The sequence below is a fragment of the Fonsecaea nubica genome (genome assembly GCF_001646965.1).
Source record: "Fonsecaea nubica strain CBS 269.64 chromosome Unknown Scaff5, whole genome shotgun sequence".
NCBI classification, from domain to species: Eukaryota; Fungi; Ascomycota; class Eurotiomycetes; order Chaetothyriales; family Herpotrichiellaceae; genus Fonsecaea; species Fonsecaea nubica.
This window is the reverse complement of record NW_019173678.1, coordinates 325,374-349,543: the sequence shown is the minus strand read 5'-3', so window position 1 is coordinate 349,543 and position 24,170 is coordinate 325,374. Positions and strand designations below refer to the sequence as shown.

At 53.2% G+C, this 24,170-nt stretch overlaps 10 protein-coding genes across 10 annotated transcripts; 5 read left to right on the top strand and 5 right to left on the bottom strand.

Annotated features, from left to right (window-relative positions):
- Positions 1–30: 30 nt before the first annotated feature.
- AYO20_01301 (hypothetical protein) lies at positions 31–848 on the bottom strand (the record flags this gene model as incomplete). The annotated part of the gene is made up of 2 exons (XM_022639607.1): positions 31–241; positions 301–848. The coding sequence occupies 2 exons, from the start codon at positions 846–848 to the stop codon at positions 31–33; spliced, it is 759 nt and encodes a 252-aa protein (XP_022504443.1).
- A 566-nt stretch (positions 849–1,414) lies between these two features.
- On the bottom strand, positions 1,415–3,526 carry AYO20_01300 (hypothetical protein; the record flags this gene model as incomplete). The annotated part of the gene is made up of 8 exons (XM_022639606.1): positions 1,415–1,928; positions 2,003–2,096; positions 2,180–2,433; positions 2,501–2,811; positions 2,867–2,937; positions 3,003–3,070; positions 3,124–3,250; positions 3,340–3,526. The coding sequence occupies 8 exons, from the start codon at positions 3,524–3,526 to the stop codon at positions 1,415–1,417; spliced, it is 1,626 nt and encodes a 541-aa protein (XP_022504442.1).
- Positions 3,527–4,459: 933 nt separating this feature from the next.
- Positions 4,460–5,701, bottom strand: AYO20_01299 (hypothetical protein; the record flags this gene model as incomplete). Its single annotated transcript, XM_022639605.1, has 6 exons — positions 4,460–4,635; positions 4,690–5,058; positions 5,106–5,192; positions 5,243–5,394; positions 5,463–5,578; positions 5,630–5,701. The coding sequence occupies 6 exons, from the start codon at positions 5,699–5,701 to the stop codon at positions 4,460–4,462; spliced, it is 972 nt and encodes a 323-aa protein (XP_022504441.1).
- Positions 5,702–6,187: 486 nt separating this feature from the next.
- Positions 6,188–7,159, top strand: AYO20_01298 (hypothetical protein; the record flags this gene model as incomplete). Its single annotated transcript, XM_022639604.1, has 1 exon — positions 6,188–7,159. The coding sequence occupies one exon, from the start codon at positions 6,188–6,190 to the stop codon at positions 7,157–7,159; it is 972 nt and encodes a 323-aa protein (XP_022504440.1).
- Positions 7,160–7,794: 635 nt separating this feature from the next.
- On the top strand, positions 7,795–9,883 carry AYO20_01297 (hypothetical protein; the record flags this gene model as incomplete). The annotated part of the gene is made up of 6 exons (XM_022639603.1): positions 7,795–8,065; positions 8,124–8,522; positions 8,576–8,824; positions 8,875–8,991; positions 9,042–9,258; positions 9,313–9,883. The coding sequence occupies 6 exons, from the start codon at positions 7,795–7,797 to the stop codon at positions 9,881–9,883; spliced, it is 1,824 nt and encodes a 607-aa protein (XP_022504439.1).
- A 794-nt stretch (positions 9,884–10,677) lies between these two features.
- On the top strand, positions 10,678–11,860 carry AYO20_01296 (hypothetical protein; the record flags this gene model as incomplete). Its single annotated transcript, XM_022639602.1, has 3 exons — positions 10,678–11,116; positions 11,185–11,307; positions 11,373–11,860. 3 exons carry the CDS (start codon positions 10,678–10,680, stop codon positions 11,858–11,860), a joined length of 1,050 nt encoding a protein of 349 aa, XP_022504438.1.
- Positions 11,861–12,343: 483 nt separating this feature from the next.
- On the bottom strand, positions 12,344–14,059 carry AYO20_01295 (hypothetical protein; the record flags this gene model as incomplete). Its single annotated transcript, XM_022639601.1, has 1 exon — positions 12,344–14,059. The coding sequence occupies one exon, from the start codon at positions 14,057–14,059 to the stop codon at positions 12,344–12,346; it is 1,716 nt and encodes a 571-aa protein (XP_022504437.1).
- Positions 14,060–14,545: 486 nt separating this feature from the next.
- On the top strand, positions 14,546–16,305 carry AYO20_01294 (hypothetical protein; the record flags this gene model as incomplete). The annotated part of the gene is made up of 3 exons (XM_022639600.1): positions 14,546–14,885; positions 14,940–15,393; positions 15,444–16,305. 3 exons carry the CDS (start codon positions 14,546–14,548, stop codon positions 16,303–16,305), a joined length of 1,656 nt encoding a protein of 551 aa, XP_022504436.1.
- Positions 16,306–16,983: 678 nt separating this feature from the next.
- Positions 16,984–19,093, top strand: AYO20_01293 (hypothetical protein; the record flags this gene model as incomplete). The annotated part of the gene is made up of 6 exons (XM_022639599.1): positions 16,984–17,206; positions 17,272–17,919; positions 17,985–18,101; positions 18,169–18,385; positions 18,445–18,602; positions 18,699–19,093. The coding sequence occupies 6 exons, from the start codon at positions 16,984–16,986 to the stop codon at positions 19,091–19,093; spliced, it is 1,758 nt and encodes a 585-aa protein (XP_022504435.1).
- A 378-nt stretch (positions 19,094–19,471) lies between these two features.
- Positions 19,472–24,153, bottom strand: AYO20_01292 (hypothetical protein; the record flags this gene model as incomplete). The annotated part of the gene is made up of 8 exons (XM_022639598.1): positions 19,472–20,724; positions 20,789–21,337; positions 21,393–21,506; positions 21,560–21,804; positions 21,867–21,900; positions 22,767–23,849; positions 23,897–23,960; positions 24,013–24,153. The coding sequence occupies 8 exons, from the start codon at positions 24,151–24,153 to the stop codon at positions 19,472–19,474; spliced, it is 3,483 nt and encodes a 1,160-aa protein (XP_022504434.1).
- Positions 24,154–24,170: the final 17 nt, after the last annotated feature.

The following is a 24,170-nucleotide window of genomic DNA, read 5'->3' as shown; positions in this document are numbered from 1 at the left end:
AAGTGTCTTATAAGAGCGTCACACAGGCTCTCAAGCTGCAGCACCCCCGTCTACCGGCACGATTGCTCCCGTGATAAATGACGCTTCATCGCTCAGCAGGAAGGCGATCAGGTTGGCGACTTCCTGGGCCTGCCCTTTCCTCTGCAGCGGTAGGCTGGAGTATGTGTTTGTCGTCTGATTTGATGTTGAAGAAGGTGCTCCCGCGAGCAAGCTGTCAAGCATCGGCGTTTCAATGGGACCACTAGGAAGGAGAAAGTGTCAATATCGTGTCTCTTGCACTTTGGAGAAATCAAGACTCACGGAGCAATGGCGTTGACCCTGATTCCCTGGGGGCCCATTTCTTTGGCAACCGTCTTCGTCAGTCCCACCACTCCATGCTTGGAGCAAACATACGCCCCCAAGCCTGGTCTCCCCGAGATCCCTGACAGGGAGGATGCGTTGACGATGCTCGCTCCCGGCTTCATGACCCGAATTTGCGCTCGCACGCAATACATCAAGCCACTTAGATTGATGGCGATCATCTTGTCCCAGGTCTCATTCTTCAGGTCGGCAATGTTGGTGAATCCCAGTTCGATGCCGGCGATGTTTGCAGAGGCGTCGAGACCGCCAAAATGCTCCACGGTCGAGGCGATCCATTTGTCCACCGCGTCGCTAGATGATACATCGAGCACGGTGCCGACAACCTCAACCCCCTGACTTTGCAGCTCACTGACCACCTTGTTCAAGGCATCCTTCTGGATATCAGCCAATGCGAGTTTGGCTCCTCTCTCGGCGAGCAGTTTTGTGAGGGCTAATGCAATGCCAGAGGCGGCACCCGTAACGGAGACTACTTTTCCTTTTAAAGACATGTTGCTGTATTTACTAGAATTGCATAAAGTCGTAGAGCTGTGGTTAGGGAGGCTTTTCTACTCCAGCCAGTATACAGCAAGATTATGTATCCGTTATCTGGTCGGGAAATTGTTGGGCGAGGGAAGCCAGACCCGGCTAGCAACCTTCCTACCACGAACAGGAGACGGATAGTGACGATCGATCCGAACGGCATGCATCCGCTCACGTGCACTGTGGAATAGGTCCAGCAAGATCCTTTCAGCAACAATAAAATCATGTCGGGAATGGGGCTCAACCGAGGTGAGGCCCTTTAAGCTAACGACTTGAGGGGGCCTCAATCGTACCCGTGTTTTTGAACGAGGTGGACCACGAGAGACGTACACTAATGACAAAATTTCGTCAAGGGGTTGAGGTGTTTATAATGGTGGAAAGGACGAAGATAGCAACGGATATCTTAATGCTTGTGTACGGTACATTCGTCCCAGTTGTAAAAGGCGAGTGCCGCTGGCGAAAAAACGATAACATGCTTTATTGAGATGTACACAAGCGCCATGTATAATCAACCGTCCATGATACAGCAAGCCTTTTACATCCTCGCCAGTGACGCAAAGCTCTTGCTCCCCCGGACCTCCTCCAGCTTGACAACGTCCAAACACATCCCCAGCACATCCCTCGTGTCTCTGGGATCAATGACCCCGTCGTCCAACACCACGCCACTCGTCGTGTAGCACTCACTGTCGCGCTGGACGTCGTTTCGGAAGCGGTCGACCTCTTTCCGGATCTTGGCCATGTCGACTTTCCCTTTCCTCTTCGCGCTGGACACTTGGACGGTTTCCATCACTCCAGAAAGCTGGTCGGGCCCCATCACGCTGCACCGCCCCGTTGGCCAGGTGAAGATGAACCGCGGTCGATATGCGCGGCCGCACATGGCGTAGTTACCCGCGCCGTAGGAGGCGCCTAGGATGACAGAGATGTGCGGGACGGTCGAGCAGCTGACGGCCGAGACGAGCTGGGCGCCTTTCTTGATGATGCCGGCATGTTCGGCTTTGGTGCCGACCATGAAGCCGGTGACGTTGTGGAGGAAGATGATGGGTAGATTCCTGAGAGAGCATAGGCGTGAGATGAAAAGCTTCTGGAGCAATAGCGGGACAAGGCGGGTAGGGCCTGGACTTACTGTTGGTTACATAGGCGGATGAACTGGGCGGCTTTTGACGCCTCGTCGGGATTGATGATTGGTGTTTGATTGGCTATGATACCTGCAGTGTGTCCTGTGCATCCAATACTCAGTACCTCATATGTGTAGGGCTTCTTTGGAGTGACTCGAACTTCAAAGAGGACATTCATGTCTTACCTGTAATACTTGCCCATGCAGTGATGATGTTCTTCCCGTAGGTGGGCTTGAAGTTAGATAGCCGGGAGTCGTCCACGATCCGCAGTAGTACTTCAGACATATCGAACGGCTTGCGGATGTCTGGGTTCACAATCGAGAAAATGTCGTCTGCTGAATATCGTGGCGGGAGGACCGGATTTTGAGCCAGTGATAAGGATCTGGGCCGCCTGTCGAGGGTGCCGACCCATTCCCTTGCTTTCTGGATGGCATCGAACCTGGAGATCGATCCCATCAGCATCTGAACACGACGGGCAAACTTCTGTTGTTCGTTGCACATCTTACTCGTCAGAGGCAATTTGGTCCGCGAGCCCAGTGACGGAACCGTGAACCCTTGCGCCGCCTAGATCTTCGGCGTCCACCGTCTCCCCCGTCGCCATCTTGACCAGAGGAGGTCCACCAAGGAACACTTGGGCTTGATCTTCGACGAAGATCGTATAGTCGGAGAGGGCTGGATGATAGGCTCCACCAGCGGTCGAAGAGCCAAATACAATTGCACACGACGGGCGCCCACGTTGACTTCGCAGAGACAGGTCACGAAACAACTCCCCTCCTTTGTGGAAGACACGGAACTGTTGCGGCAAGAATACACCGGCCTGTGGCACTTGAGTGTCAGCGTGGTCAGTCATAAAGGGCCACTTTGAAGCTCACCGATTGCACGAGCGATATCAGTGGCAGGTCATTTTCCAGCCCGATCTCCATGATACGGCTTTGCTTAACAACTGGGCAGGTAGACTCAGCCGATGATGCCCCCTTTCCTTCTCCATGGCGCGGGTTCCTCGCTCACCTGTAATCTCGTTCCAAGCACCACCACTCTGGGTCGGAATGTGTGACATTATCAAACATAGTGAGCCACTGCGAGGTTGAATCAGTAATTGAGAGTCGCTTAAGACCGAGTGACTTCGAACTTGACGCTGCCAATCCCTGCTATCAGGTTTGCGCAAGGGTTGGAAGTCTCGACACCAACCCCTGCAAAGCTCCCCAGCTCCAAAAACGGCGACTCCGGATCAAGCAGCAGCGCGATTCTGTCACGAGCTACGCAGATAGCGCGTTAGCGGAAGACAACTGGCCACCTAACGTATTGGTAGGCAAGGTGGAAGGGGAATAATGAAAGGTGTGCTAACACAGTAATTGTCCGCGGTCATTGTGTCTGCGGACGTTCTCATCGTCGCCTTCCCGGCTGACTTTCTCCAATATCGTTTCGAATCTCTCTAGAACGGGTTTCCAGTTTTCGGCATTTTGCTGGTACTGTGCAGCATTCAGGTCCAGCTTCGAGCGAATGACCGGGAACAGGGTCGTTTGCTGCGACATCTTGTTGTGTTGTGAGAGAACAGGGGATAGATTGTCGCTGATTGTACTTTCTGAGGGAAGATGCAAGTCCTAACCACGTACGTTACGGACCTCGGTTAAAAGATGCTGGATCAGGACAGTTGGGCGGGTCTGTTCTGGGGCTCTCAATGGCTCGTCGCGGGCGGGGAGCCGTGCCCACCTTGGAATCCCAAACCCAACGCGAATGGGGCAGAATGCATCAAACCGATGTGAAGGTAGTGGGCCTGGGATTTCTACATCGCAGCTTATTCCAATTAACTAGGGGTAACAACATAGCTTCTGCACGCTCAAACATAATCACCACCTCTAGATCAGAACCGACAAACATTTTCTGTTGAAGGTCCCCAATCTGAGAGCTCGGCTAGCTAATGCCGCCAATCCAAGCTCGTGTGAAACACCGTAATACGAGGTAGACCAGACAGTGGCCAAAATAATCTTCCATCTTCCAGAATTTTCACAGACTTGAATGCCAAATTTATGAAATTCACATTCTTCTCCTCCTGTAAACCTCTTGAGACGGATGGAGTGACTTGTCGATCACGTGCCCGACCCTCCTCTATGCCAAGACGGCCGTAAATAGCCGGGTGACTGGCCAATAGGAGTTGGCTTTTCCACTACGGAATACAGCCTCCTGAATGCCTAGCCTTGTACCACGACGTCCGATATTCGAGGCAGAAGCCACGACAACAAGGGTTGGCTAGCCACGATGGGAGAGCCCGAAGGATTGTGCTCTACTCTTACTGACCTCTGGACATGAAGTAACTCCTTTTTAACACCCGCCGCGCCAATGTCACTGGATGATTGATCCTGAGAAGTCTTGAATTCCTATTGAACCAGCTATCTCGCAGCGGTCTCATCTAACATCTCTAGAGCTCTGATTTGTCTAATGCCGAGAGTGACTCATCGATCGCCTGGCTAAAAGACTGCCAGGGCATTGGGCGGAGAAGCCACACCCCCCTTCACGTTCAACGGGGCACTCGTGACGAAAAAGGTCCAGCGCTTCAGACTCTGACATTTCTGTGCAAGAGCTTCAAGGTCCCACATCTCTCCAATCGGCATCCCCCACCATACTAGCAAGTAGTCATGTAGAGCTGGAGTCGGTCGTCAGTGGGTAGCCCTTTGAGACAAACAGCTTGTGTGCTCACCATATGTCTTTGCAAACGGCTGCGTCTCAAAGGCGACTGCGTCCCCAGCTACGGCCGAGAAGTGGTTATCCCACAGCCAACGCACCATGTCCTCTGAAGCTTCAGTGCCGATTGTATTTGAGGATCGCATGAGAGCGTTTCGTTCTTCGTCGTTAGAGCACTTGTTGTAGGCCTGTATCAAACCGGTCCGTAGTATCAAGATGTCCCCGTGCTTCAGTTGGACATTTTCTTCCACTAGAATCTGCTTTATCACCTCGAGCGATATCACCTGCGATGTTGCCGGTTTTATTTCGACTCCATTTCTTTCCGCCCACGACGCAAAGTCGACAAGCACTCCCCGCCCGATAACACCTCCGCGTTCGCTCCAAGCTTTCCTTGTCAGCAGATAAATAGACCACGACAAGGTGTACACTTACAATGGATACTAAGTTCATCTGTTCCTATGATGTCATCGTGAAGGATTCCGTTGTAATGTTGTTTCGTCGTCGCATGGCCCCAATGCCCTGAGTCTGTCAAGATTTGTGATTCAACTGGTGGAGGGATTGTAACTGACTAAAGCCATCCCACTGCGAACTTGACTGGGTGTTGAAATGGACAATGTCATCGAAGCAGCAAATTGGCATGTTATGCTCTTTGCCAACATCTTTGATTGAATGGTGGAATTTCTCGCGATAAAAGGGCGAAGGTGGGTTTTCTAGTCCCCAACTAGCAGCATAGGAATGAGAATCAGTGCATGACCGATTTTCGCATACCCATTATCACTGTCGACCTACTTCAAAGTAACGCTCTCGCCTGTTCGGATCTCTTTGGACGCCTCCAGTACGACGCTCGGCGTAAGGATGTTCAGTGTCCCAACTTGATCCTTCACGCCGTCCTTATCGAAGATACCCTAGTACCAATTCAGAGTCGAAGATCGCCAGCCAAGATTGCATGTACGAACCCATGCACAGCCCTTTGGAGTGCCCGGAACAGGGGGAAGTTGGTCAAAGGAAGGGAGAGCTCCAAGAGGCATGGTGAAGGCACTGCTGGCTTGCTTGATGTTTGATTGCTAAAGTGAGTATCGAGCCCTTGATCACTCTGTACCGCACAGATACACTACATCTAAGCACTGTGGTACATTATACGTGCGGGTCACCTAGTTACAAACTGACCATTGAAACGCCTGCGGAAAAGACATTACCGGCCGGACAGGGGTGCCTGGCCGGTGAATGTCAACCGGGAGCGTCTCCAATCAGCCAATGGTCATGACACCCTCGTATAATTCTAGACAAATCAACATCTTGGATGTTTAGGTAAGACTGACCGGTAATGAATCGGCTGCTGGAAGATTGAAGCCGAGGATAACTGCCTCCTCAAGTTGGATAAATATGAAAGGGATGATTGAGACGGCGAGCCTCATCTGATGAAACAATAGGTAATTCCATCACACACGCTTGTCTTAGACCATCAAAATCATTGTCGTTTTGGAATATTTGTTCTGGCGCAACGTCCCACGGAAATGGCTGCCCAAAGCAAGATCAATGTCCAACCCCTCCATCCAACCTTCGCTGCCGAGGTCTCCGGAATCGACTTCAGCAAGCCAGTACCCCCGGAGGTGATCTCCCAAGTTCAGGATGCTATCGACAAGTACGGTGTGCTTGTCTTTCGCAACGCAAATCTAGACGACGATGCCCACGTGGCATTCGCACAGTCATTCGGGGAGCTCGAGCCCACCCCAGCTTCCAGCCTGGGCGTCAAAACCCGTCTTCCCAGTCCGTATATCGGGGACCTCTCCAACCTCGACCACGGTAACAATTTGAAGTTGTTCGAGGATAAGATGTCTCGTCTCTTCGCCAAGGGGAACGAGCTATGGCACGCCGACATGCAATACCATCCCCGACGATGCAAATACTCGACCTTGCGCGCCGTGAAGCTCCCTCCCAAGGGAACCGGCGGTGAAACGCTCTACGCCGACTCCCGAGCAGCCTACGACGATCTCAGCCCGGAAATGAAGGACAAGATTGAGAATCTCGTCGCTTATTGCTCCCTTCTTCACAATCGACGAGTGGCGGCTCCGGAGCTGTACAAGGGCGTCGACGTCTGGGACTGGCCTAACGCCAAGTACAAGCTGGTATACCCCCACGAGGGAACAGGACGGAAGAATCTCTACGTCACTAGTTATATGCACAAGATAGAGGGTATGTCACAGGAGGAGAGCGACAAGTTGCTTGACGAATTGAGAGCACATGCGACCCAAGAAAAGTATGTGCACACAGTGTTTTGGGAAAACGATGGCGATATGGTCATGTGGGATAACACCGCAGTGCTGCACCGGGCAACCGATGGCTCGGGGTACATTGGGAAATACGTTCGAGATGTCCGTCGCACCAGCTGCTTCGACAGTGGAAAGTATGCGTGGGGCGAGAATGATCCCAACAACCCCTGGATCATCAAGCTGCCCAAGGACCCCCTCGGGGCTTCAGTGGCGTGAGTGGATTGACACTGTAACTATCGTACGAATAATTGAACATCTTTCACTTTGAACGTTTTTCCAAAAAATGATGTCGTCTTGATTTGTATGAGGAGGCCGACAATGGACAGGATACCGTGGATGATGGACGTACAGTCAAAGACATCTGGACTTGTATATGGTCTAGCTCGGATACATCGTGATGCCGTGGGTGGCCAGTTGACCAGTCCGCCATGCGACCTACTCAGCCATCCCCCTTACGGGCATCAAAAGAGAAGACCTACTTCCAGATTGCCGCCAACATCGTATTCTGTGCCTCCTGTCCAAATGCTCCCCCACGCAGCGTCGGCTTCCAGTCTTACCGAAAGGGGACGGGTACCCCAGACTCTCCCGGCCGTGATTCGGCTAAGCCAATGCTTGTCAGGCACGTTGGCGTTTGCCTTATCGAAAGTCCTCGTTTAGGGATCTAGACCTGCACGTCCACGCGGAGCTCCACGGGGAAATTTGACGCTACCGGGAAATAGAACCGAGCTCCCGAGTCCTTGTGGTATACAAATTAGAAGTAACAAATACATGAGGCTGTCCACCCCGACCCCGGATTTTCAGAGGAACGTGGCCTTGTTTTAGTTTTTCTTCCCTCCAGTATCACTGCAGTCATGGCTAGTGACACCGCTGCGAACACGATGAACGAAAAGGTCGACGACGTGAGGGTCGAGGAGGCATCGTCTTCTCCGAATGAGCTCTCCGTCTCAGGTCCTCATCCACACCATGTAGAGCATGCGCCGGCCGAGTATATCAATGGCAAACCATACTGGCAGACAAGCCTCTTTCTGGGTTCCTTCTGGGCCATCGGGCTCGGTGTCCTTGCCTGTTATGCTGGCTTTGCCATGCCTGCAAACACCCTCCCGCTGATCAACGAAGATATTGGTGAGAACTCTCCGACCCACCTTGTTTACTTTGGCCTCTTCACTAACGCACCTCAAAGGTCCCAGCGCTGATATCAACTGGGTCTCCCTCTGCTGGACATTAACCGTTGCTATTGGCTATACCCTCGTTGGAAGACTCAGCGATATCTTTGGGAGGAGGTACTTCTTTATTGGAGGTGCCGCCCTGGGTTTGATTGGAAGTATCGTGGCCGCCACGGCGAAGACGGTGAACCAATTAATCGGCGCGACCGTCTTGATCGGATTGGCAGCCTCGTCTCAGATCTCCTTCACCTATGTGACGGGCGAGCTCGTCCCGGTCAGACATCGCTTTATCGTCAATGGTTTGGTCAACGCCGTCAACATGCCAATTGGTGTCTTCGGCCCTGTGATCGCCCGTGCATTTATACTCCATACTTCAGCGGGCTGGAGATGGAACTATTATCTCACCATCATCTTGAGTGAGTACTAACACTCCCTTTTACCAAGTTCCCCCAACTGACGGAGAGTCTAGACGCGCTGTCCCTCATTCTATGGGCTCTATTCTACTATCCCCCTGATTTCGCCCATCTCCACCGTGTCCGTTCTCGCTGGCAAGAGATCAAGAGTATCGACTATGTCGGCGTCGTTCTCTTCTCGGGAGGATTGCTGCTGTTCTTGATGGGTTTGTCGTGGGGAGGAGGACAATATCCATGGAAATCCGCACATGTCATCGCCACGATAGTCGTTGGATTCTTGACCCTGGTGGCCTTTGTCTTATACGGTACTCATTATCCTCCACTGCAAGGATCGAACCCTACTGACCACGAGCAGAAATGTACTCTGGAGTCTACCGGCCCCTGGTGCCGATGCATATCTTCAGGGACTTCCAGTACGATATGATCGTCGTCTTGACGACAGTTGGCGGCATGATTTATTATTCCATGACTGGTATGACTGCCCCAAAGATCTCGTCTAGCTCGGAGGCTGACTTCAAATAGTGATTTACCCCGTCAGTCTCGGCGTCTTCTTTTCGAGTGACCCGATGACGGTTGGCTGGCTTTCCTGCGCCGTGGGCGGCGGGACACTGGCCGGACAAGTCATTGGCGGCCTGCTCGCGATGCGTATCGGCTACATCAAGTACCAGATGATCTTTACGACACTATTTATGGCAGCGTTTATCGGTGGATTGGCGGCGCAGACGAAAGATACCCAAGCGTGAGTTTCACCCGTGGCCTGCTGAAACGTACACAGATACTGACTCCATCCCAGCCTATCGAGTGCCTTTGCAACTCTCGGATCCTTTGGTGTCGGATACATCGAGATCCTCGCGGCCACGGCGGCAACATTCGTGATCAAGGACCAGAAACAGATGGGCACGCCCAACGGCATCTTTGGCAGCATCCGGAGTGCGGGTGGCGTCCTCGCAACAACCATATACCTGACGATCCTGACAAACCGCATGGCGACCAACACGACGAACATCGTTGTTCCTGCGGTCCTCGAGGCCGGACTCCCACAATCGTCTCTCGAGCAGTTCTTGACAGCGCTGAACAGCGGGATTGCTGCAGCAATTGCCGCCGTGCCGGGGGTCACCGAGAGGATCATCGTCGCCGGCTCAAGCGCATTGCTCGAGTCATATACGGACGCGTTTCAAAAGGTGTTCCTGGCCAGCATCGCATTTGGCGTGCTCTCGGTGATGGCCGCGGTAGCGATCAGGCCGTTCACCAAAGAGGAGCTCGCAGGGACCATTATCTTTCATTTGGGCGAGAACAAAACGCATCCACCGGCGGCTGGGGTCGTGGAGTCTCAGGAGGATGAGAATGAGGCGCCTCTTGATTAAAGAGGGAGGCTTCCACCGGGCAGCCAATTGGACCTTAGAGAGCTTAGCCTTGAGATTAGATCCAGTTGAACGTTGGCCGTCAGCCTATAGTCTTGTTTGCTTCAATCAGGATCTTTCAGAAGGAAGATCCCCGCCGCATGCTCAGCGACTGGCGATACGTTACCTACTTCAAAAGTACAAGTCTGAGAGTATGCTGTGGGAGATCGAAGGTGACCCTAATTACTACAGTTGAAAGCTTTCTAGAAAGAGATCTCTTCACATGTGCGTATCGGCCATAGACTTGCTGATCTGTTTCGTTAAGCGCCACCTTGACTTCTATTTCCAGTAAAGAATCGTGAATGCATGAAGACACGTAGAGATTTCTTGCCAATGCTTCGGAGTTCAAGGCCAAGCGCTGCCCTGCTCCAATTGCGATCCAATTGCGACATGTGGAAGTCATCCTACAACTGCAGCCGGGATATCGAACCAAACGATGATCCTTGTCGGTGCGAGATACGGTCTGCAGACCTGAGCTCGATACCCTAGAGGACATGGACAGGGATTCGGTACCACGTATTTCTCTCCTAGACAGTTATGCCTCTTCCCGCACACATGTTTGATGCTACGGATTTTGTTTACCGTCCTTTTCCGGCGCCGCATCAGGACTCCACTACGGAGAAATGGGGGGTATCGATGTAGACGGCATCCACCACCCCTTTGTCATGGATTCTTCTATGGCCACCTTGGGCGTTCTGTATGCTGGAGCCACATAGACACTTTCAACATCCAGGCACAAAGACCGCAGCAGGCCCAGTATGACGGCGTTCAACTGGGCATACGTTCGTGGCGCACCTATCAAGTTTACCAGGATATGTGCCTTGTACAGCCTCAACGCCGTCTTGCTCACTCTTCGTCGCCTAGTATCGCCGGCTTCATCTCTTCCCACAAACTATGTCACTGCCTTGAAGTCGCTTCTCCTCAAGATCTTCTTCTTGAAGGACTACAAGTTCATATACTCCACCCCGCCGGCGGCGTTTGCCGCGTCCAGGCAAATCACAGGCCAAGGCTGGCATGCATACGAAGTCGATTGCAATCCCAATCTGGCACTCAGCGACTATGACGCCGTCGTCCTGTACTTTCACGGAGGTGGCTATGCCATTGGTGAGCCGATGCAATATTACGAGACGTTCAAAAGGTGGCAGAGGAAGGCTGCTCAGCTTGGGACTCATCTGGCTATTGTTTCTCTACGTTATCGTAAGACTATATACTCCCCTCCCTCCGCGATTTCTCTTTATCGAATGGACTTTTGGTAACAAGACCAGCACTCTCGACCGAGCAACCCTACCCGGCACAGCGCAATGCGGCATTAGCAGCCTATCAGCACTTGATACAGCAGGAACACGTACCACCAAGCAAGATCATTCTATGCGGCGACTCTGCCGGAGGTACGACTCTATGACTACTACCCAGTACCCTGTCGTTTTTCTCATACTTACATAAATCTTGCCAGGAAACCTCGTCGCTTCCCTACTGGTCTACCTCCGCGACCACGACGACATCCCTCGCCCAGCATGCTCCGTCATGATCTCCCCGTGGCTGGACCCGTCGCTGTCCAAGACGGCCAAATCACCCTTTGCGGGAGTCGACTTTGTCTACGGCGACGGGACATGCGAAGGAACACGAGGCATGGCCCAATTGATCGCCGGGAAGGACCACAGCCCCAGCGACCCGGAGATCTCGTTGGCCCTGAACACCGACCTCAAGGGCATCCCGCCGCACCTGTGCTGCTACGGCACCGCCGAAGTGTACCAGGAGGATTCGAAGATGTGGATCGCACAGTGCATGGCGGATGGCGTGGATGTGACTGAGTACAGTGGCAAAGGCGCCGTGCACACGTTTGTACTGGGGGGGTTGACTGCGGATGCGAAGCTTGAGGAGGAGGCGGACGGGGTCTTCTTGGGCTACATCATCAAGCATCTTCCATTGAGTCGATGCTAGGATATATTGCAGTATTATCAGTCTAAGCCGGAGAGATGTATATTCCCCCCTCACAAGCATCTCTGGTGTCAGACACCCCCGTTTACTGACTCTGTGGCCGTACATCGTGAGTGTAGCATGTCACACTTACGTAGTATTCCAATCCATTCTTTGTTGTCCGTTCAAGATTCCGCCATTTTCAAAATGTCTCTTCTTTCAACCCACTTTTTGACATGTTTGATGGCGGCATCTCGATCATCTGAATGCGTCTATTTCCACATCCTCAGAATATATTTGCATGGTTTGGGACGTTGAAACAGATCAAAGACACGCCGCAGACATAGACATTTCATCCAGCTATCCACTACTCCTCTGGAGAGTCTGACTGGTTGTTTCGTTGAATCCAAGGCCCGCACTCCACATTCTCTACTCTACCGATCACGTACCCTCACAGGTCTCTCCCAAGAAATGTCCACTACATCCCTCGCTCCCGCTCCATCGGCATCACTTTGAAAACTGATAACTCGAAAACCCGCTCTCAGCCTCCTTCTGGCAATGCGCAAAGTACTGGACCAGACCCCCGAAATAAAAGAGGACGTTCAAGGGCTTGCCCGGGATATTCGCGCCGATGTACCAAGAGCGAGCCTTTTGAGACGCCGTAGCTAGCAGCGTTGACTCGAACGTCTGTTGTACGTGGCTGCACCAAGCGTCGACGGCCTCTTGCGTTACTTCCATCCGGTTGTAGCCATGAGTATCCATGTAGCTGATTGCCTTGCCGATGAAGTCGGCGGTATTGTCAATGATGACGGGGATATTGGCAAACGGTGCCTGTGGCCCTGATATCATAAACATGTTGGGGTACTTATGGACGCTGATCCCCAGGTGAGTTTCCAGCCTGGGATTCCATTTCTCTGCTAGTGACTGGCCATCCTTGCCCCGAATATCGATCTGGGTGAGCGCGCCAGTCACAGCGTCAAACCCGATAGCGAAAATGATAATGTCGAACTCGTATTCAGTAGTCCCTGTCCGAAGTCCCTTCGGTGTAATCTCCTGGATGGGATCGTCGGCAACACTGACGAGCTTCACGTTTGGTCGGTTAAAGGCTTCATAGTAAAAGTGCCCGAGGGGTGGTCGTTTAGCCAGCAGAGGATAATCGGGGCAAAGCAAGTCCGCTGTCTTTTGATCCTTGACAATTGTGCGGATCTTCTTTCTCACAAACTCCGAGGCTACTTCGTTTGACTTCTCATTAAGTAGTAGATCGTCAAAGGTCTCAAAGATATAGCGGAACCCGCCTGCTTCCCACCCAGCTTCGAGAATCCTTTGGTGGTCGTTTTCATCCTTGACATCGGCAATGGTGCGACCAATAGTGGGCATTGCGAAGCCGAACACCTGGCCTCGAGCTTGCTCCCATACTGCGTCATAGCTGGTCTTGATCTCCTTTAGCTGATCTTCCGTCAATGGGTGGTTACGAGCTGGTATCACGTAGTTCGGCGTGCGTTGAAAGACTGTCACCGACGCAGCGGTATGCGCAACAATGGGCACGACTTGAACTCCAGTGGCTCCAGTGCCTACCACGGCTACTCGCTTTCCCGCGAAGTCGATCTTCTCCTTTGGCCAATTCGACGTCTGATACCATTTTCCTTGAAACGAATGCAGACCAGAGAACGGCGGCGCTCTCGTCGCCGAGAGGACACCCGCTGCCGTGATGAGGAAGTGGCAAGTGTAATGAATGTTATCCGCAGTCCTGACATCCCAGATATTGAGGTCTACATCGTAATGTGCCGACTTAACGCGCTGTTTGAACAGGATGTCTTTGCGCATGTCGAATCTATCGGCGACGTGGTTCAAGTAGCTCAGCACCTCTTGCTGAGGGGCAAACCGTTCCTTCCATACCCAGTCTGTTTTCAGCTCTCGCGAGAAGTTCATAATGTAGCTCCAACTCTCGCTGTCTGTCCGTGCGCCGGGATATCGATTCCAGTACCAGGTGCCACCCACGTCGGAGCCGGCTTCGATGATCTTGGTCGACAGGCCGAGTTTGCGAAACTCGTGCAAGATTCTCAACCCACCGAACCCGGCTCCGATGACGACTGCTGCATAGTCAACGTCTCGATTGAATCTATTTTTCGATGTGCGAGCCGTGGTGACTCCGTTTTCCATCTTCGGGACCCCGTTAACGGCCGGTGCTGGCGGTTCCAGGATGGGCAGGACTTCAGTAGACATGACGACTCGGGAAATTAATGCTGGCCTTCAAAACCTCCAAAATCAGGTTGGATAATTGTTCCTGATCTCGAGTGTACTGGGGCTCGCTATGTAGGGCAGTTGGATGAATGACATATAACGCATTGTTGGCATTTCGTGCTCGATCCGCGAGTTGTACGCGGAGAACCACCAATCGCAGTGATTTCCGCGGTGCAGCCTTGCGCTTCTTGTGCCGGGGATTGGAATAGACCAGCAACGCGGAATGGGAATCCGTTGTTTCAACAGTGCGGCACGTATTTTCCGACAGCCAACAGGACCGAAAAAGTCGTTAGGTATCAAAGAAAATGGTTAGTGCATAACCCATTGGAGGATCTAAAGCCGGGAGGCTTGAAAGGGAAATTCCCACCATTCAAGTACCCAGCACATAGTTCTATACCCGGGCGGACATACTAAGGCTCAGTTGGTTTCCTGTCATAGTATTCAGAAGTTTCGCGCACATCCAACACAATGTCGGCCGCGCCTAATCCTGAATCCATAAGAGACAAAATCGAGGGCACCGTCGACACAGAGGCATATGCTCGGCTCAATGGCGTTGACGAGAGATCGATAGAGGCAGAAAAACATGTGGAAAAGAGAGGCCACAAGAAAGTCATTTTGGTGGGCGCTGGAGTCTCGGGCATCACCAAGGCGGCGCTCCTTCTCAAACACAAGGCGATCAGCCTCGAGGATTTGGTCATCTTCGACGTGCAAGCCAATTTCGGCGGGGTGTGGGAGAAGAACAAGTATCCGGGATGTGCTTGCGATGTTCCAGCGTTGCAGTATACCAACAAGTTGATGATCAATACAGGTAAGAAAAGCACTGAGTACTGTTTGTGGTCAGTCGATTGATTGAAAGTCTCAGAGTACACGCATTACTACGCCACCCGGGATCAAATCGCCAGCTTCTACGTGAAGATGGCGCACGATCTCGGGCTGAACCGGTGTGTCCAGTTCCAGACATTTGTCAAAAGCTGTGTCTGGGACGAGGCTCGCTTCGTCTGGCACGTTGAAGCTGAGAACCAAAAGCACCGTACAATTGAGAAGTGGACAACCGATGTCCTGATCCATGCCGTGGGAGCCTTTGACAGACCCAAGTTTGGTCGCACACCGGGTCTAGAGTCGTTCAAGGGCTCTTACTGGCATACGTCCCGCTGGAACGATCACGTTGACCTCAAAGGCAAGCGAGTCGCTGTAATCGGCTGTGGTCCCAGTGCTGGACAGGTGATTCCGGAGATCATTGATCAAGTTAGCGAGTTGACAGTCTACATGCGGACGCCGCCAATGGTGCTTCCAAGGAAGGATTATCAACGGTCAGAGTAAGGGCACCACTTCAGCTCGTTGGGCCAGGTACTGATTATACATCCAGAGCATGGATGTGGAGTATGAGGAATGTACCATTCTTTGCTTCAACAGTCCGCAACGCCGCCTTCGTCCAGCAATGGCTTCTTGGCCAGTCTGTAGTGACCCGGGGCTCCTACCTCAACAAGACACTCACCAAGAAAGCCCATGCATTCTTGGACGAACAAGTCGAGGACAAAGCACTACGCGAACTTCTCCGTCCGGACTACGAGTTTTTTTGTAAGCGACCACTGTTCCTCGACGACTTTTACCCTGCGCTGACCAGGCCTCACTGCACCGTGGTTCGCGAGAGCCTGGACCAGTTCGTCCCCGACGGGATCATTTCGACCGATAAAGCCACCGGGGTCAAACACGAGCGTAGTTTCGACGTCATTATCTTCGCGACTGGATTCAACCTCGCACAGTATCTCCAGCACGAGACGATCATCGGGAGAGGGGGCGTCAACTTACAAGAGCAGTGGAAAGCACATCCGTCCGCCATCTACGGCGTGGCCACCACCAACTTCCCAAACTTCTTCTTCTGCAACGGGCCCAACGCCAACACGTATTCCTCTTTCCACCACGAAATGAACGAGGTGGCTTCGGACTATACTTCGCGCATAGTCAAGGAGATTTTCCAGCGGAGCAACCACGGCACAAAGTTTGCCGTCATGCCCAATGCCGAGTTTGAGCAGAGCTACAACGATGAGATACAGAACAATCTGGGTCACTTGGTGTCGCAGAACAGCGCGTGTAACAGCTACCACAACAACGCCGATGGACATAACACGATTGTTCACCATCGGAACATCTGGAAGCTGTGGTGGAGGCTAAAGAAGATTGATTGGAATGAGTGGGACATTTCGATGGCTCGGGATATCAAAGACTAGTCCATGTGTGGGACACGGAGGTACATAGGATTAATCATAACAAAGTAAACCTAGGCGAGTATAGCACTGACCTTGTCTTCAGGCCAATACGGTGTAGGAGAGTTTCATCTTGAATTGAGGTGTGATCGACGCTGTGTGCATAACCAATGTGCAGGAATGACATGTTCATGACTATCGTGCTAGCACTTACGATGACACGAGTGGTGTCCTCAACCAAAGTGCGGTACCTCGTACGCAATATTCAAACTAAAACTTGTTATAAAGACGCTAGTGGAGACGGAAAATGATATGATTCGCTGCATTTATGAAAAATTACCGTATCCGGTATCGGGCCCCACATCCGCATCCTTCAGCAGCTCGACGCTGTTTAGCTCTTGGTTAAATGCAGTGTGCGGCAGTCAACCACCCCCGACCGCGGTGAATGATCCTTGACCGCGGGCATGGCTTGGCCGTCGAGCTGTCTGTCTCCTAGCTGAAGAGACCGAGAGTGTAGGGATGTATTCGGTGTTGCGGGGCCCCGGACGGGGTCAAGACAACCGCAGAGGTTTCAAACACCACGGCTTCCAGGCCTGTTGTAATGCGGTATAGAAATCAGGGAGCAGCGCCCGTCACGCCACGAGACTTCTCTCTACTACCTCTTACCACCGAAAGAGCCAGTCCGCCCATTTCCATAACAACATGGTCGAAGATCCAATGTCGTCCACCCCGGAAAAGTCAGCTGAACCGGCGATAGAGCTGCGTGAGACTGTCAACGATGGCCAGCAAACCGTCAGTTCCAAGCCATTCTGGCAGAGTCCTCTGTTCATCGGCTCCTATCTTGCCATGTCCCTGGGAGTCACGGGTTATTACACCGGTTTTGCCATGCCGTCGAACACGCTGTCTATCATCAATGCTGATATCGGTGAGATTTCTAGCCTTTGGCGTTGGCACCTGCTACGAAAGCAAGCATCTGACCGGTTCTGGTAGGGCCCAGTGCCGATATCACTTGGGTGTCGACTTGTTTCACGCTGACGGCGGCGATATCCTCCACCATTGTCGGTCGCCTGTCTGACATCTTTGGACGACGATACTTTTTCGTGGCGGGCTCCATGTTGGCCTTGATTGGGAGCATCGTGGCCAGCACATCCCAGACCGTCAATCAATTGATCGGGGCGACGGCACTGATTGGTCTAGGCTCAGGCACGCAGTCGTCGTACGTCTACGTGATTGCCGAGATCGTGCCCTACAAGCACCGCGCCCTGATGATCGGACTGATCAACATCCTCACGGTGCCGGCCAGTGCGTTTGGCCCTCTCGTGGCACGGGCCTTTATCCTGCACACGTCGGCGACATGGCGGTGGAACTACTACTTTGCCATCATCCTGAACGGCTGCTCCACCATCCTGTGGTTCACGTGCTACTTCCCGCCGCGGTTTGAGACCCTGCACCGCAACCGGTCGCGGTGGCAGCAACTGCTCAAGGTGGATTTTATCGGCATGTTGCTCTTCTCGGGGGGCATGTTGTTGTTTTTGCTGGGTATCTCCTGGGGAGGGAACCAGTACGCGTGGAACTCGGCTCATGTCATTGCCACCATCGTCGTCGGCGCTGTTATGTTGATTGCATTCATCCTCTTCGGTGTGTACAAACCGCGGTGCTACGGCAAGCGACCAGTCCGACCGCAGCGCTAATGGCTTATACAGAGATTTACTCTGGGATTGACGAGCCGTTCATCCCCTTGTCAAGCTTCAAGAATATCCAATTCGACGTCATCGTCCTGTTGTCGGTCGTGGGAGGGATGGTGTACTACTCGAGTGCAGGTGAGATCTGGTTTTTTCATTCTATTTCTGGCCCTGTCTTCGTCAAATCCCAACTGACCAATACCAGTGATCTACCCAACACTCATCCAGATATTCTACACAACAGACATCTTCCGCGTCGGCGTCCTCACCTGCGCCCCCACGGCAGGGACCTGCTTCGGCCTGTTCGCAGGAGGTCTGGTGTGCGAAAAGATCGGCCATCTCAAGATGCAGTATATCTTCTCCGCGTGTGCCTTGACGGCTTTCACGGCAGGACTTGCAGCCGCGAACGCCAGTAATCAAGAGTATGTCTTACATGCTCCCTCCTCATCATTGTGAGTGCCGATACTGATTTGGAGAGCAGTCTCGCAACGGCCTTTGGCGTCCTCGGAGGCTTCTTCGTCGGCTACCTCGAGCTCCTCACCGAAAGCACGTCGACAATTGTGCTGAGCGACCAGATGCTGCTCGGCTCGTCGATAGGAGTCTTGAACACGCTGAGAACCGCGAGCGGGACGATCGCCAGTAAGTAGAACCAGCGCCCAAACCCAGTCACACACAGATGTGATCTGGTAACAATTTATATACCCCCAGACGCATACTCACTCTGGCTCTCCACAGCTACCATCTACGTGTCCATCTTGACCAACACGGTCTCCGCGAAGATGACATCAGTGTTCGTCCCCGCGGTTGTGCGAGCAGGTCTCCCCACCAACATGGTCGAGCGGTTCGTCGCCGCCTTCACCAGCGGGTCCGAGACGGCGATCGCCAATTTTCCCGGCGTCACGCCCGAGCTCCTCCGCACCGCGACGACGGCGTACCAGGCCTGCTACTCGGCCGGGTTCCGGAAGGTCTTTCTGACCAGCATCGCCTTTGGGGGCTGCGCCATCGTCGCGTCCCTGCTGTACAGGGACATCAAGCCCGAGGTCATGGAGCGTGGAGTCGTCGTCCACCTGCAGCGTCCTACCCGGGAAGAAACGGTGATTGTGCAGGGAGCACCCGACAAGGAGGAATGAAATAAACAGGGAAAATCAAATAGAACGAAAGTGAACGAAGCATCGCTGATCTATCAAGATCCCCTGGCATCTTGTGGCTGTGGGATGCTTTGCTGGATTCTCAAACGGCAGTCCAAAACAAAAGTGGACGGTGTCGGTAGACTATCAGTGTATACTCGCTGAAGCTAGGGGGTTTCAAGTAGCCACCCCGTATGGCTAGGGGTCATTGCTCGGTATATTGAGCCTCCCCCCGATGCCCCCTTTTGGGGATCTGTCGTCTCTGAGGAAAATCAAGATCCCAATGTCCATGCATGCATGATTATGAAAAGGCAAGAGTAGTGGCCTCGCGCTATTCTCATACCGCACCAGTCATATCGTGTCGTATCCTGCTCCCAGCGACTAAAGAAGGACGGCTTCAGTAGTGGTCATCCCCCAGTTCAGGGGTGAGACGACCTCGAGGAATCCAAACGTACAGGGCTCTCCACCGTGATCGGTCTGGAACCACGGGTTACAAGCTGTGTTGTTGCTCATTCCCGGTCCGTGTTGGACGTCAGCCATGGAAGACGGCTGCTGACTCGCTGGTGCTGGTGCCACTGAGACATCCGAGCCGGCCACAAGGGTGCGGTCCGGCGAGGATGATATCACCGGCTCGCACCAGCGGGTTGGGTTAAACGGCGCGGCTCTCCCGCTCGAATGGCTCAGTGTTCTCTTGTCCTTTGCTCTCGGCGTGGCGGTTTCATTCTGGCCACTGCCACCGCCGGCGCCGCCGTTCTTGGCCGCCGGACCACGCCAGATGAATTTGTCGAGCCCCGTGCTCTCCAACAGCGAGTTGAGCACCGTGATCATGCGCTTGACGACCGGGTAGTGCACCTGCAAGCACTCGCAGACTTCGAGGATGCAAATCAACCACTTGTGGTCTCTCAGCCCGCTGGCGTTGTTGTCGTCGGACGCCATGCTCGTGATCAGCGTGCTCGCCGTGGTGAAGATGATGTCCAGCATGAGCGTCGCGAACCCCCAGTCTTCAAAGGCGAGACGGCGGATTTCCAGCGTCTGCGCAATATTCACGGCGTTCTCGTGCATGATCCGCTGCGACTGCTCTCGGCTGTGTGGCCACTCCCCAGAATTCCGGCCGGCCACGACAGAAGAAGACGCGTACAAGTGTTGGCAAGAGCTGACGGTCCTGTGGAGGAGGATCTGTATGTTGCAGAATTGCATGTACAGGACACACAGAGAGGGCGGCCAGCAGGTCGGGTCCTTTTCGGTCCATCGCAGGTCAGGAGGCAAGGAGGTCTCCCATCTCGTGATGGCCTCGTCGAGCTGTTTGCACTTTCTCAGCGCCTTTTCGTGGTCCATTTTGATCCGATTACACGCGTTGACCATCTTTCTCACCAGGCTAGACAGGTCGACCCACGCATTCAGTAAATGCTCTTGGTACTCGGAGTAACCGCACGACATCCACGCCATGAGGATATTCGAGGCCTTCAAGGACGAGGGCCGACCCAGAAACACACTCCAGACTTGTTCGTATACAAAAGTGCCATACGTCATGCGTTGCCGTGCAATGGCGTCGTCCTTGGTGATGATGCCCGAGTCGACCAGTTCCGTGCAGTCTTGGTGCAGACCCAAGTCCACTATGAGACGGCATGCAATACCTGGGTTGGTCAGTATCGCCAGGTAGCCAAGTTTGGTCAAAACAGACAACACAGCGAAACGTACCAACATAGATCCACCCCAAATTCTCGCTCCCATTTGTACACTCGTAGTCACTAAGGAGACAGAAGCCGTGGATGGTGGACATGATGGGACTTTCCAGTTCTTTGATAAGCTGCTTTTTGGCCCGCTCCGCGTACGAGCGACCCAGTTTCCGGACCGACTCGTCTTTGTCGAGGCGTAGTGCACAAGCTATGAGGGCGTCAAGGGCGAACTGAGAAAAGTGCTGGGACCGAACTCCTCTCTCGTACCCGGCCATAAAGAGCTTGGGATCGACCAGGTAGATCGACATGTCCTGGAACTTCCACCATTTTTCCAGGTATTTTGCGCGGAACTCGCCAGTGTCATTGACGGGGCTCCCTTGGTTCGTGTAGGGTTCCATGGGCGCGGTGTGTAGCCAGTGACCAGGGAACCGGCCGTCGAGGGTATTGATGGTGGTCGAGAGCTGTTCATCCCCAGGGCCAGGAGGAAGAGGGAATTGTCCGATCAACGTCGAGGGCCTTTCGAATACGTCATGATGCCAGTAGTTGAGGCCGAGATCGCACATACTGGGGTCTGCACTGGTCAAAAGGGGCACTGGCCAGCGAGAGATGAATTGATATCAGCTCACCTTCTCTATCACGGGCAGACGAGGACTCGGGCACTCCGTTAATGCTGGGGATTTTGTGCGTCTCTGGCGTTTGAGAAGGATCACAAGGGTGGACCACCATCGTATCAGGCACAGCTGTGTGTTGGTTAGACAATTCAGCATACATGACATGACATGAATAGACAAACCGTCGACCAGGTCATGACTGTCCAAGCCGTCAATCTCCATCGCACCCAGCACATTGCGATCGACCTGCGTAGAAAGTGCCCCATGCAGCTGTCGGGGATCTGTGGTCTCGCCTTGACCAGGTGAAACCCTCGGATTCTCATGAGACGGTATACTTCTCTCCTCGGGTTGCTGAAAACTTCTGATCTGGGACTCGAGGGACTCAAGCCGCTCCTCGAGCTGACGCACATGTTTCTTGGAGGCGTTGCTGTCACAGGATTAGACGGAGCTCCCGAGGCCTTTGGAAAAAGAAAAACAGCTGCCACCCACATCTTGCGGTTGTCATCGTAGCTCACAATACATTCTATCCCAGAGTTTCTGCAGAGTCGACAAGGCTGTCCATTTTGCATGAGCTGTACATTGCACTGTATCCATACACTATCAGTCAGCCACACACCCACACATACTCAAGATCACCGACGGAATTCACCTTGACTTTTCGTCTCCGGCACGCAGTACAGGCGACGGAAGCTCTAGACCTCGGAACATGGAGTCCCCTTGCCGTGTCCCCTGCGGTAGGAGACATACTGGCCGAGTTTCTCCTCCTATACTCAAGCCATTCATTCACGTCGGAGTATTCGAAACCGTCAAGTAGCTGGCTGGAGTTCCAATCCTCACCCGGTTCGCTTCAGAAGGACGAAATGGCAGATCAGAAAAGAGCGGGGGGGTTGGCCATGTTGGCCATGGCAGAAGGGGACCCCGGACCCCGGACTCCGCCACCCCCTCTTCGGCTCTTCAGCCGTGCCCAGTTATTTCAGGCCAGCCACCACCCCCGCAGCTTCGATGGCAACGAGGCTAGTGTAGCCGCTTCTACTAGAAGGATGTGGGAAATTGATAAGTAATCTACCACTTGGTAAGATAGAGAACGACTACGAGGCTTTCTCGCTGCAACTTCATACGGCAACAGGGTCACATCCAACAACAGAGCAAGGTCGTTTTGTATCTATTCTTCCACTCCGATGTCGCTCATAATCTGCTCCTGGCCTCAAAGCTGAGCAATCGGCGTGGCAATTCATTCTCGAGTTGTCTTGCATTGACATGGTCCGGAGTGAGCTGGTCCAACGCAGTGACGCCCATCAACCTCATGGTACTTTCTACCTCGTCACTCAAGACTAGGTAGGAACAACGGTTAGCTGACCTTCAACCCGGTAGGTTGGGATTGTGACTTACTTTGGACGGCTTTCATGACACCATCCGTACCATATGCCCCAAGAGCATACATGAATGGCCTACCCAGTCCAACGCCAGTGGCACCTAGACACAAAGCCTTGATCACGTCGCTCCCCCGACGAACGCCACCGTCAAGATAAATCTCCAGCCTTTCCAGGACGTGCGGGCAGAATGTCCTGATCTCCAACAGCGTCCGGAGGGCGCTAGATCCAGAGTCAAGTTGCCGTCCTCCGTGGTTGCTGAGATAGATACCGTGCACGTTCGCACGTAGCGCCGCTTCTGCGTCTTCGGCACATTGGATGCCCTTGAGGTAAATCGGGCCGGCGTCTCCCCACTCTCGACGGATCCATTCGAGATCGCGCCAGTTGAGCGTCGACGAGTGAGCGCCGCGTAGAACGGGTGCCTCTTCTCCCGGGCTTGCGTAGAATGGACGAGGAACGTCGTCGTCGCCGGCCTCATATGCTATTTGTGCCTGGAACAGCTCATCCTCTTCCCTTTTCCCTCCTACGGCTGTGTCGACCGTAACGAGCAGTCCTTTAAACCCGAATCTCTTCGCGTTCCGAATCAGCACCTCGGTCCGTGATCTCTCCTTTGCGACATAAAGCTGGAAGAACAGCGCTGTAGGTTTGTTTGGCTGTACATGGCTTGCGAGCTCTTCGTGCGGAACAGAGGAATAGGTGCTCACGCAGTATGGGATTCCGTATTTGATTGCGGCGCGGACAAGGCAAAACTCTCCGTCAGGATGAGCTAGACGCGCCATTGCAGCTGGTGCGATGAAAAACGGCAGGGAACTCTGGAACCCCATGATACGCCGACTTGGGTCTACCTTGGCCACATCGTTAAGCGTCCGTGGACGAAGGGAGATTCTTGACCAATCCTGTCGATTCCGGTAGAACGTCACTTTATCTTCCGCCGCCGAATGGAAATAGACAAAGGCTCGCTCTCGGATCGATATACGAGCTGCCTTTTCAAAGTCGTCAAGATTCATGCATAGCATCAACGGGATTGGGTCCCCTTCTTTGTATTTCCTCCTCGACGCTTTTACACCGGCCTGGTCGACAAGCACTGGTCCTTTGTAGTTCTCTGTGAAAGTCAGTGCGCCATCAAGCGGCGGATGTCCATCTCCTCACCCTTGCTCAAATATCTTTCCAGAGTCCCAGGAGGATGTAAGGGCTCATACGCCGAGGTGGCATCCTGATATAGTGTGAGAAGGGGTTCCAACAGTCCATAATTTTCTCATGCACACCTGGCCTGCATATCGAAGGATGATGGCTGAGCCGCCAGGGTGATGATCCAGAAAGTCGGTCAGATCGTACACATTTCCTGAGATGATGACCCAGCAAGAGTCTTTTGTGTGATGTTCCTCCACCTGCGCCTTGGTGAGCATCCTGTCGCTGTGAAAAC